At 39.2% G+C, this 13,659-nt stretch overlaps 1 protein-coding gene across 1 annotated transcript in view; it reads left to right on the plus strand.

Annotated features, from left to right (window-relative positions):
* The window catches only part of LCP1 (lymphocyte cytosolic protein 1 (L-plastin)), a 59,113-nt gene that overhangs the window by 23,029 nt on the left and 22,425 nt on the right, over positions 1-13,659 (plus strand). Inside the window, exons 3-9 of the mRNA XM_006773663.2 lie at positions 72-235; positions 1,128-1,257; positions 5,225-5,357; positions 7,953-8,034; positions 10,173-10,338; positions 11,679-11,821; positions 13,592-13,659. The exon at positions 13,592-13,659 is cut by the window's right edge and continues 34 nt beyond it. Of these exons, the coding sequence (XP_006773726.1) occupies positions 72-235; positions 1,128-1,257; positions 5,225-5,357; positions 7,953-8,034; positions 10,173-10,338; positions 11,679-11,821; positions 13,592-13,659 (886 nt within the window). The remainder of the gene's footprint in view (positions 1-71; positions 236-1,127; positions 1,258-5,224; positions 5,358-7,952; positions 8,035-10,172; positions 10,339-11,678; positions 11,822-13,591) is intronic.

Here is a 13,659-nt window from a genome sequence, read left to right on the forward strand (position 1 = left end):
GCCCTCACTCACTTTTCTTCATGCTCTTAGTTGAATTCCTCCGAAACTACACTTTGTCATTTGCCTTACAGATACTGATGGGAATGGGTACATCAGCTGCAATGAGTTGAATGACCTGTTCAAGGCTGCTTGCTTGCCTCTGCCTGGATACAGAGTGAGAGAAATTACAGAAAACTTGATGGCTACAGGTGATCTGGACCAGGATGGGAGGATCAGTTTTGATGAGTTTATGAAGGTATGATGCATAATACAAGGAGATGCATTTGAAACTTGGAACTTTAATTCAAAAAAATATACAGAAATGTATTTCCACTCTCCTTGCTTCAACATTACGTATTCTTTGTAGTTTTCTTGACCACATATTGGGTTTCTATAGATACACTAGGGGCCCAGTGCACAAATTCCTGCACCTTGAAAGGAACTGTGGGCCACGAGGCTGTGGTAGGCACAGGGGCAGGTCTTGGCCCATCCTCCACGCCCCCGCCCAGCCCCTCCCCCCATCCCCTGTCTGCTGACAGCCCCACTCCCTCCACCGCCATTCCCATGCACTGACACCACCAGCTCCACTCACACCCGCTGACAGTGCAGAGCGATTGAGGCCGGCTCCAGGAGGGGTACAAGTGGGGCCAGCACGGTCAGTGGGTGCGAGCAGCAGCTGCTGCCCCAATCGCCCCTCAGTAGCATGGGGTGGTGGAGAAGTCCTCAGGGGCGATCATGGCCGGCAGCCACCGCTTGCACCTGTTGATGGCGCCAAGCTATTGGGACCAGTGCTAGGCACTGGCAGTGAGTGTGAATGATGGCTCCAGTGCCAGCATCAGGTGTGAGCGGAGCCAGTCCAGGTGTGAGTGCCGGGTAAGACTGTGGCGCACCACTGTGCACAGGAGCAAAGAATTTTCAGTAACCACCAGAGGCGCTTCTCAATGACAGCAACCAGTGCCCTGCCTTGGTCTGGCACCCCTGCTCACCTGCTCCACCATCCTGCCATGGCCAACTCCCGCCATGTTCCACACATGCCCCCTGGTGGTCAGCGCACATCATAGCAACCAGTTGTTCGGTTGTTCCGGTTGTTCCGTCATTCAGTCTATTTGCATGTTAGCCTTTTATTATATAGGATTATATTTTTGCAGGTTTTTCATGGCCTAAAAAGCACCGACGTTGCCAAGACCTTTAGAAAAGCAATCAATAAGAAGGAAGGGATTTGTGCAATTGGTGGTACTTCAGAGCAGTCTAGTGTTGACACCCAACACTCCTATTCAGGTAAGTTGTACTAATGGTTGTGGGATGAAGGTAGAGAGGGTATTGGGATGAGGCAAGAACTGAGGGGAGAGGGAGAGGGAACCATGTAGAAAGGGTGTCTTCTGGGATTACATATTCTAAACTTAGTATTCAGACTTAAGGGATACAAAGAAAGATAGAAGTTAAGATTAATTTATTGACTATTGCCTATTTTTCATTGCATAAGTGGGCCAGTAGTTCCAGCTCTAGGTAGGGCTCAATACCAAATAATCTTTTTTTAAATCTTTATTGTTCAGATTATTACAGATGTTCCTCTTTTTCCTCCCATAGCTCCCCTCCACCTGGTTCCCACCCCACCCCAGGCCCTCAACCCTCCCCCCATTGTCCTTGTCATTAGGTGTAAGATCTTTGTACAATCTCTTCCTGCACCCCCCACACCTCCTTCCCCCGAGAATTGTCAGTCTGCTCCTTTTCCATGCCCCTGATTCTATTATATTCACCAGTTTATTCTGTTCATCAGATTTTTTATTCACTTGATTTTTAGATTCACTTGTTGCTAAATATGTATTTGTTGTCACTATGTTGTTCATAATTTTTATCTTTACCTTGGCTGACAGATGTATGGGTGCTCCCTTGTAGGTAAGTAACTGTTTTTCTCTTGCTGCTTTTTAAGATTCTCTCTTTGTTTTTTGCCCTTGGCATTTTAATTATTATGTGTCTTGGTGTGGTCCTCATTGGATTCCTCTTGTTTGGGGTTCTCTGCACTTCCTGGACTTGTAAATCTATTTCTTTCACCAGGTAGGGGAAGTTTTCTGTCATTATTTCTTCAAATAGGTTTTCAACATCTTGCTCTCTTTCTCCTTATGGCACCCCATAATTCGGATGTTGGTACACTTGAAGTTGTCCCAGAGGCTCCTTACACTATCTTCATATTTTTGTATTCTTTTTTCTTTTTGCTCTTCTGGTCGAGTGTTTTTTGCTTCCTCATATTTCAAATCTTTGACTTGATTATTGGGATCGTCTAGTCTACTGTTGAATCTCGGTATATTATTCTTTATTTCAATCAGTGTATACTTAATTTCTGACTGGTCCTTTTTCTTTTTTTTTTCTTTTTTTTTGGCATTCTGACTAAGATCCTTGAAGGTCTTACTAAGTTTCTCAGAGGTTTCTAAAAGATTCTTGAGTAACCTTATAACTGTGGTTTTGAACTCTATACAGTAGGTTTTTGGGTTACATCGAAGATCCATTCCTATGGTGTGACGTAATGCGATTTTCGCCATAAGCCGGAACCCACTTACATGAGTACCTATGTCACTCACATGGAACACATACAGCAGTAATGAAGTGAAACAGTAAAAAAAAAAATTTAAAAGAAAGAACAATTCCTGACTTTTACTTGTGGTAAATAAATAATAAAAAACATAAAGCACATATGTACATACGTCAAAATGATGGAACTTTTTTTCATATAAATACTGTAAATGGGAGATGGCGATGTAACCACAAAATAATGTATATCGAGTCCGACATAACCCGAGGACTGCCTGTATCCAGTATTTTGCTTCCTTCCATTTCTTTCATTTATGAAGGCTCAGCCTCCTCAATCTCCTGAGGTGGACATTCTTGGTGCACCCTTTTGTGAGCTGTGTGCACAGTCCTGTTGTAGTTAAGCCTTGATTGCTGTTGGTATCCCTGGAGGAATTGACCTCCAGGCCAATTGTTTATGAGGACCAGCTGTGTCTACGGTGGGAGAGCTGCTGTGCAGGAGACACCCTTATGGGGCAAGATTTGTTTCAGTGGGGCTTTGGTGCTCACTGAGTCTGCCCCCTGAGTGTGTCACTTATGAATGTGAAGAGTTGTAACCTGATATGGTCTCACACTGACCACTGGGTACACTGTCTCTTGGATCTCCAAGGAGGTGCAAAGTCAGCCACTTCCTGGGGCCACTCAGCAGTAGCTACAGAGAGATTTTTAGATTCTTCCTCTTTGTAAAGGGTTTAGAAGTGCCCAGACGAGGCCCAGCTGTGAAGCAAGACAGGCTGCTGCTGCCAGCCTTGGACCTTGTTTAGATAGCTTTGGGGCTCCCTGACCCAGCTGCTGCCTGTTTGACAGGTTTTAGCTGAGAAAGGACAGGCCATTCATATGCAAAAGTCACTGTGCACAGCTTAAGTGGGGTTGCCAATTGGGTGGGGTGGGGTCTCAGGGAATTACCAGGGAGGAGCAAACAGCAATGGCTGCCAGTCAACACTGTACCAGAGAGTTCCCAGCGCAGGAACAATGACCACTGCAAACACCTCCATCTGAAAGAAAGCCGCCCTAGCATTGCTGCCCTGATGCCAGACAGTCCAGTTTCTCCTTATATGTGTCTGGGTCCCCCATAGTCTTTCCCGGAACTGGAGTTCAGAGCAAGCAGGAGCTTGTATCTCCCTCTCGATTGAAAAAACAACACACCTGGGTGCCAGCCCATTCCGTGCCTCCACACCTCCTACCAGTCTCAGTGTGCTTTCTTCTTTACCTCTCTAGTTGTAGTACTTCCACTTAACCAGCTTTCCCGTGGTTCTGGATGATGGTTGTTCTGTCTTTTAGTTGTAATTTTGATGTGGTTGTGAGAGGCAGCAAGTACAGGTGTTTACCTATGCTGCCTTCTTGGTTCTTTCCCCCAAATAATCTTATCAGCATTTAAAAAAATACATTAAAGGCTGCCAAAATTGCTTTGTAAATCTTTTGGACAAAATGAGCTACTCAGGCTTCTACATTTAAATTTCATGTTTATTCTTTTTTAAAAAATATATTTTGTTGACTTTTTACAGAGAGGAAGGGAGAGGGATAGAGAGTTGGAAACATCGATGAGAGAGAAGTATCGATCAGCTGCCTCCTGCACACCCCCTACTGGGGATGCACCCACAACCAAGGTACATGCCCTTGACCGGAATCGAACCTGGGACCTTTCAGTCCACAGGCCGATGCTCTATCCACTGAGCCAAACTGCTTAGGGCCATGTTTATTATTAATGCCAACTGAATAGTCCAAAAAATTATATTTTCATTGATTTGGAAGAAAGTTGCATATTTATTCTGAAGGTTCTGAAAGCTGTCATCCAACAACCTTGATGGAAACTTATAATAGCTCAAACAGTATAATAATCCAACAATCCCCAAACTGAGTTCTTTAAAGCATTAGTTGTTCTTAAAGGTAAGTTCATGGTTAAGTAGCATCTGCAATTCCTAAGACAAAGTTTAGCCATTTATTTTGAAATACAGACATTTTCATAGCCTTTTGCTATATAAATGTACATTATGAAACTTCAAGACAGTGATATGCTATACAGTGTTTCTCAAACTTTTGTGACTTAGGATTCTTCTGAGGGATACTGTTGCTTTTAATGACACACAAATTGACAATCATAGTGCTGGGCATAACTTGAAGTTTTATTAAAATTTTTAAAATTGACCTTTGGCAGCTTTACTGGTAGGAAAGAAAGATTATATCACAAATTATTTTATTTCATAGTAATTTCATTATAAAAAAATTTAGAGATAATTGCAAAGATTGCCTGTGATCATCCCACATTTAAATCAGCATGGATAAAGGCAGAGCTCCCAGTTTTATTCTGTAAGAATTAGATCACATTTATATTTAAATTATATATAAATATAAAGAAAATATACTTTATAATTTATATATAGTTACATATATAAAATATAGCTATATACTTGCTTTTAAGTATAAAATAATTGCATATGTATACATGTATATAGCTTCTAAATCTGCTTGCTGTATGTTTTCTGACTTGGAGTGAGCAGATAGTCTATGCCATATCCCAAGTCATCAAAGATTTTTTAAATGTCAATAAATATGAGAAGATCAGATAATGGGTGAGATGACCTTGCAATGTCTCTCCTGAGCATGAGAATCTAAGATCCACAGGTATAATTTTTATATTATATTTTTACTTTGCAAATAATCCATTTTAATCATTTACTTGCAGAGGAAGAGAAGTATGCCTTTGTTAATTGGATAAACAAAGCCCTGGAAAATGACCCTGACTGTCGGCATGTCATCCCAATGAATCCAAACACGAATGATCTCTTCAATGCTGTTGGGGACGGCATTGTCCTTTGGTAAGTAACACTTCCTTCTTGGTTTCCGAAGGTTTCGCTAGAATTTTCTGGAATACCAACAATTAATTGTGTTTATCCTAAACCAAATTCTATTGGTGTCAGCTGGACTTGAAATGCTTTTCTGGACTTTTACTTGGCAGGTCCAGGAGAGAAACCTATTGTCAAGAGCAAATTATAACAAGAAATGTGAAACTACTATTTTTTAAGTGCAGAAGAAGGATGCACAGTATAGAGACAAACATAAACATAGAGATACAGTGATACAAGGCCCAGGCAATTATTTGGGGGATATATGCCACTTTGCTTCATTGGAGCATGGCTTACGTGAGAGTAGATAGAGTTAATAATAGCAGCATGATAACAGACTAATGCCATGGAAGTCCTATGCTAAGGGAGTTGGAAGTGGTGCACACAAATACACAACTGAGAGCACCTGAAAAGGAGGAATGTATTCTTCTATGGGAGGTCTCAGAACACAGCTGGTCAATTCACGATGGTGTCTTTGAAAATGCCTCTACAGCTCTTGCTTTAGCAGCTTCTCTGTCATTATAAAACATGGTATTAGTGAGGAGGCTTGAAATGCCCAATCTCAGGTGAGTCCATGCATTGAAATGAGGGATAGATAGGCAAGACTTTAAGTCCCTTTTCTCTGCTCTGACCAGAGCAATTCTGCTTTTGATATTTTATTTATTAGAGTTCGTTTTTTAAACATTCAACTGCTAAAAACTCACACACACAACCTAGCCTATAGGATCAAGTCCTGGTTCCTTTGGTTGGCACCCAACCTCCCCCACAATCTTCTAGTTTTACTTTCCAATACCCCCTGACTCAGGAACCCAGTCCAGGGTACTGAATACATGGCTTTATAAATGACAGCAAGCATATAGTAACTTGCTTATAATGTGAAACTGTGGCTTTGCTCTTTATTTTTAAGAATGCCCTCCCCATCCTTTCCTTCTATATAGATCCAATTATGGTGTAAGTTTCTGGTCTATTCCAACCTCCAGTGATTTCTTCCTTAACTGAATTCTTTTTTAAAAACATATATTTTATTGACTTTTTTACAGAGAGGAAGGGAGAGGGATAGAGAGTTAGAAACATCAATGAGAGAGAAACATCGATCAGCTGCCTCCTGCACACTCCCCACTGGGGATTTGCCCGCAACCAAGGTACCTTCCTTGACCAGAATTGAACCTGGGACCTTTCAGTCCGCAAGCCAACAATCTATCCACTGAGCCAAACCAGCTGGGGCCTTAACTGAATTCTTAAAACAAATGTTCTTTGTAATACTTTGGAATCCATAATAATGTCCTGCTTTGGACTGTTACTATCTTTTTATATCCAGATATTTTGTCTCTGTATTTGGACTACACACTTTTCAATGGCATGGGTATCTTCCACTTTTTAAAGTCACCTCTCTGCAGCACCATCTCCCAGAGCTTCTGGTTCACTCCAATTTCATATTTTTTCAAATTACAATTTAGGAGTTTGTTTTGACTATATTGTAGTAAAACGTCTTTTAGTTAAATATGTGTATATATACATGAAAAAGTTATAGAAATACATCTTTAAACAACCACCACCAAAAAAAAAAGGTAGTTGGAAAAATTGTTAATGTAATTTCTGATCTCATTAAAAAAAGAAATAGTCATAGTCAAATTTAATATTCTTTGAATTTATTATTCTTTGTATTTTTTTTCTAATTCACTTTTTAAAAATAAGATGGAGGTGAACTAAGGAAATTTATTTTTTATGTCCCATTGAAGGTTAAATCAATGCTGACTTGGGTAAAATCAGTTTTTCATAATCAATACCTGCTGGCTTTGACTGTCTAATCAATGTATTAGCTACTTGTATGGGTGAAATTTCTAAAGTGTTGATATAATAATGACTACAGGAAGATATAAAACATTTTATCAGGTGACTAATTAAAGGTATAGAGTTTGACCAGGTGTCAAATAGAAATTGAGACATCATATAAGCTCAAAAGTGTATAATACTTTATGTAGTGGAACAATTTTTATGCCTGAGAAAGTGAAGTACTCATGGAGGATTTGCTTTGGCTCTCCTCCCAGAATTTCATAATATGCTAAGGAAACCAAGAAAATTTTGTAGCTTTTAAGGTAAGTGACTGAAGTGGGGTCCTTATTTTTTGGCTCAATATATTAGTATGAGTTTAGGAATATTAACCTTTCCTACAGATGGTTTGAATCTCACCAAAATTGTATAACTGCCTGGCCAGTGTGGCTCAGTGGTTGAGCATCGACCCATGAACCAGGAGGTCATGGTTTGATTCCTGGTCAGGGCATATGCCTGGGTTGCGGGCTCAACCCCCAGGGGTGGGGTGTGCAGGAGCTAGCTGATCAATGATCCTCTCGCATTATTGATGTTTCTATTTCTCTCTCCCTTTCCCTTCCCCTCTCTGAAATCAATAAAAACATAGGAAAAAAATTTAATTGCATAACTGATTTTATATCTAAACACCGGATAGCAACAATTATGTTACCATCTTATGATATTGCTAGAATTTAAATTCAGTTTTACTGGGCCCTGTTATTTAGAAGCCTGATTTTCTTTAACTTGTTTCTCTTTCAGTAAAATGATCAACCTATCAGTGCCTGACACAATTGATGAAAGAACAATAAACAAAAAGAAACTCACCCCTTTCACTATTCAGGTATGTCTTCCCTCTTACTTTCAAAGAGGATTGTGCTTGGAGTGAATGCTCACCAGAAGTGCTGAGTCACACTTGTTCAGGGCTCAGACATTATACCCAAACCTCAGGCTTTGGGCTGGTGATTGTCATGACTAGTGCAGATAGAGGAACACATTTATGTTTGTTCTTTTATGAAAACAACCGGGGTGGAAGATGGGGTATTGGAAGTGGGAGAAGGTTAGCCTGGTGTGAATAGTTTGGGAATTCTTTGTTTTGGCCGCTTATGAATAAAATTCACATTGGTAAAGTTTTAACTTAAACTTACCCCAGCAATTTATCATTGAGCTGATGCCAGATACATAGCATTTTAGCAGAAAAGGTAAGACTTCCTGAAAGTGAGGGTGTGAAAAACGGCAAGTGTTCTTAGAGCCTACACAGTGCTCTTTGCTGCAGCCACCAGAGTGATAAATATAACCTTTTGTATACCTTCAGTGAGTTGATTAACTGGAACAATAACCAACTGGTAGTAAGTAAGCTGTATTTCTATGTTATGTTCCAGTATTTAACATTATTGTAATTCTCTTGCTCAGAAGCCATGTCTCATTTCTTAAATCATGAACAATATATTACATCCTGTTTGGATTTAAGCAACCCTGAAGACTTTTAAAAATTACATTTTTTTATTGATTTCAGAAAGGAAGGGAGAGGGAGAGAGAGACAGAAACATCACTGATGAGAGAGAATCTCTGATCAGCTGCCTCCTGCACTCCCCACACTGGGGATAGAGCCCGCAACCTGGGCATGTGGCCTGACTAGGAGTCAAACCGTGATCTCCTGGTTCATAGGTCGATGCTCAACCACTGAGCCATGCTGGCCAGGTAACCCTGTGTACTTTTAAAATGGAATTGTTAACCAAAAAGAACAATGATGTTAAACCTATATGAAGGAACTTAATGTTAAATTTACTCATAATCTTGGCCAGAAGAATTGGTATTTTTCACTCATCATTTGAACTATACACTAGGATAAAAAAATACTTTTCTTCTCATAGGTACTTTCCCAATTTGACTAGTAGCCAGTATTTTGTTTTGTTAATTTATCATAAAACCAACTTCTATACATCTCTGACTCTGATTAATTCTCCTTGTTGAACCTAAGAATAGTATATAGATTCTAGACTGAAAATTTCACTGACTCACAGTATTCCAACTGTGAGTTACATTATTGTTAGTGATAACAACATATACTGTATACACATGTGTGCATGTGTGTGTGTGAACACATGGGTGTGTGTTTGTGTAGATGTGTATGTGCTCAAGGTCCCTAGATATTACCAACACTCAACAAATTGTCCTAGTAAGAACCACTCTATCTTTTCTACAAATTTGATTTGTATATTTTTTATTCCTTTGATATAAAATCTGAAAGTCAAAAAGCTATTTTCTTACTCTCTTTCGTGACCTTGATAACAATTGTGTTATTAATGATAGACAGTGACAAGGTAATGAGGGTATGTTCTTCCCTCAAAGGTGCCCCCTTTTTTTTCTGGCTGATGGAGATATTGAGTGTGAAGGCACCATCACATAGCAAGATGGAAAAATACATGACTCATTTGTTTCATCCTGACCAGAATGGGTCTTCAACTCGGGGTTCTGGTTTGATTGACTAGGTACTACATAAGTCCTGTGTCTGGGTTACTGGATTTCCTTTTCCAGTTATTACTCACTGCTTTTCTCAATGTCAAAATCTAGTGCCTCTACACCTGTGAAGTTTCCAGAAACAAATATTGTTATTGCTGCCAATCAGGAATCATCATTTAGTATTTGCAAAATCAAAAACAAAACTTGCATGACCTCACTCATTTGTGAAATCTAATGAACAATATAAACTGATGAACAAAAATAGATCTAAAACATAGAAGCGTCGAACAGATTGTCGAACCTCAAATGAAAGGCAGGGGAGGGTGGGTGGTGCGAAGAGATCAACCAGTGAACTTGTATACATATATACATAACCCATGGATACAGAAAATAGGGTGGTGAAGGCCTGGGGTGGAGGGGGCGGGCTGGAAGAGGTCAATGGTGGAGGAAAAGGAGGACATATGTAATAGTTTCAACAATAAAGATTTTTTATAAACTTTCATACTTTTTCTTCCGCAGGAGAATTTGAATCTGGCTCTGAACTCTGCCTCAGCCATCGGGTGCCATGTGGTTAACATTGGGGCTGAGGACTTAAAGGAGGGGAAGCCTTACCTGGTCCTGGGACTTTTGTGGCAAGTTATCAAGATTGGGTTGTTTGCCGACATTGAACTCAGCAGAAATGAAGGTACAAGTAAAGCTTCAAATGTTATTAGTGACATGGCTTTTTATTACTGCATGTGTTGGGGGCTGTAGGAGGTGATGTCAGGAATAGTCAAGCTCAGAATCCTCAATTTTTTTAAAACTACGGTTATATTGAATTCATTGTATTAATGTAATAGATTTTATCCATGCTGATTAGATTTTTTAAATGATGGAACAAAAGCTATTTAAGACTACAAACTAATAATAATGCATTTTTAGAACCTATAACTCAGTCTAGCTGCCTGCGACTCCAACCTCAAGAGCTTTTCTGAGTTAATTTTGCTTTTAGACACTTTGTAACAAGTCTACTTTTAACTTGTGTTTTATGAAGCGATTCACATTCATATACTGCAGTGATAACAATAGATTAGGAGAAACTTGGTGTAGTTCTTACCAAGATGATAGAAAATTACATTTAGTGTTTCAAAGTTCTCAGCTAAATATGCAGCTGTGAATCTATTTCTAGTTGCTCTGAGCATCCTATCTGCATTTAAACAATTACAGCCCTGTCCTTTAGGCAGAAGTAATAGATCTTGATAAGTACTATGTAAAATATAGTGTTACTTTTTGATTTTTAGGTACAGATCCTACCAATACAAAATCTGTAGCCAAATTCTAATCTTTATAATTTATATATAAAGTATATATACTTTTAAAGTTCAAATCACAATAACCTGTGAAGAATCCTAGGGTAATATAAAACCAATATATTAAGCATAATATAAAGAAGAAGGAAAAACAAATAGAGAACTCAGAGTCCACGAGAAAGACTATCAATTTGCAAATAATGACCTCAGTTAAATTTAAATTTTTTAACTGAGCAAGAAATATGTATTCATCTGGAAAATATAGAATAAAGAGTTTATCCTACTTTTTGAGCTGCTATAATTATTCAAGAAAGCATTTGAAATATTAAACACAATCTATAGAACATAGTCATTATTACAAAATTGATTACTTAAAAGCAAAAATGTTGTCATCTCATGAAATGTGATCTGACAGACCCTGTGGAGTGTTCTGAGCCAATAGTCTTATTTATTTCCTTGGCTCTACCAAATTACTCTTAGGCATAGCATTGAGATTAATTGGTGCCATTTCTTTCCCATCTGAAAAATAGAGATAATAAATTAACTCACAGTATCCTACACCTTTTACTAGGGAATAATAATAAAGTATTTACTCCATGGAGAAAGCTGTGAGTATCTTTTCCCTAGAGAGATAAAGTTGCTATGTTTGGCTTTCCAGCAGAGCACAATGGAAGTTATAACTAATCCTCCCAAATATCCCTGTATTCATTTTACTTCTGCTTTTGTGCTTCCTCAGTTCTGATTGCTCTTCTGAGAGAAGGGGAGAGTCTGGAGGATTTGATGAAACTCTCCCCTGAGGAGCTCCTGCTGAGATGGGCTAATTACCACCTGGAAAACTCAGGCTGCAACAAAATCAGCAACTTCAGTACGGACATCAAGGTAGGAGAAGGGTAACTTGAGGCCCACAAAATCATTTGGTCTGGCCCTGCCAAGGCATTAGGAGTGAGTTCATTAAATGTTTGACCAAATAAAACAGGCTAATTTTTAAGTTGATAATTTTGTCTGGCCTGCGAATTATGTTATAAATATTCAAATGTCCCTTGGCAGAAAGAAGTTTTCCTACCCCTGCACTAGAGTGAATGAAATAGGTTTCTTAGGATCAGATGAAATAAGTTGATTCTTAGCAAAGCTAAACAGATGGAACATGTGGTAGGCAGATTTTATTCATGCCTAACACCTGCATGGAACTTTCACTGGCTTTAAAATAGCTGCAGTGAAAATTAGGAGGGGAGGGCAGAAAGAAAAGAGATGAAATTCAGTTTCCACAGGTGCAACATCAATAGCTGGCATTCTCTTGTTCTCATCTTTCTAATGTCACAGGTGGTGAGCACACATACGCCTGCTCTCCCCAGGCCCTATCCAGTTTCAAAAACAAAACAACAACAAAAATAACAACAGCTATTTTTTCAGTCTTTAAGAGAAATGAAAATCTCTTTAAATGGCTTAAATAAATTACCTAAAAATCTGCATGCTTTCATTAAATGAGAATCCTATATAACAAAGAGGTAAAATGCAAATTAACCTTCACACCCTCACAAGATGGCTGCCTATGACCACACCGGCAGGGGGGTTAGTAAGGAACGACCAAATGACTGAACAGCAGGCTGCATGGGGTGACCAGGATGGCGGGGGTGAGCCTGAGGGGTGACTAGGCCAGTGGTGGGGGGAAGTTGGGGGTGACCAGGCCAGCAGGGGGGAGCAGTTGGGGGCAACCAGGCTGGCGGGGAGGGTGCAGTTAGGGGTGACCAGGCCAGTAGCGGGACAGTTAGGGGCAATCAGGCCGGCGGGGGAGGGACCAGTTAAGGGTGACCAGGCAGGCAGGCAGGTAAGCGATTAGGAGCCAGCAGTCCAGGATTGTGAGAGGGATGTCTGACTGCCAGTTTAGGTCCAATTCCTGGGATGACCAGCAATTGGATATCCCCCAAGGGGTCCCAGATTGGAAAGGGTGCAGGCTGGGCTGAAGGGACACCCCTCCCGTGCATGATTTCGTGGACCGGGCCTCTAGTACATCTCTAATTTTAAGACTACAATTCTGAGAAATATGCTATTTTTCAATAAGCATATTTCCAGAATCTAAGAAAACATAAAAGTTCACTATCTACATACAATCTGCTATAACTAAGCTTAACCACTTTTTCTAGCTTCTGGATAAAGATTAAATTAACTTGTCATCTCAATATCTCTTCTTTTACATAAAAACTGCTTGTTTAAAATATTCTTCTTTTGCTTGTTATCTATTTAAATGTATTTTTAAACTCTTTTTTAAACTTCCGCTTCCTTTTCCTGTCACTTTTTAAAAATTAAACTTTAGCTGACTGACTTCAGCAATATAAAGGTATATATATTTTCCTGTATATAATTTAATACATGTTCGTAAATTATTTTTCTCCCTTAAGGTCAAAGGAATAGTATTTACATCTTTGGGTTTCCCTTTGTGTATGTCCTATAGTTTTTAATGTTATACTCATTGTAAAAATAAAAGCAAATATAGTATGTAAACAGAGAAATAGAAAATCCAAATTAGTGAATGTTTCCAGCTTTGTTAATAAAGTTGCATTCTTGAATGATAGTTAAATAAGAAATGAAAAATATTTGCTTTTGGGAAGTCATTGTATAAAGTAAGTAATTTAAAATTGTAATTTCTCACAGGACTCAAAAGCTTATTACCACCTGCTGGAACAGGTTGCTCCAAAAGGAGATGAAGAAGGTATTCCTGC

This window comes from Myotis davidii, unplaced genomic scaffold (assembly GCF_000327345.1).
Source record: "Myotis davidii unplaced genomic scaffold, ASM32734v1 scaffold1947, whole genome shotgun sequence".
Classification (NCBI taxonomy): domain Eukaryota; kingdom Metazoa; phylum Chordata; class Mammalia; order Chiroptera; family Vespertilionidae; genus Myotis; species Myotis davidii.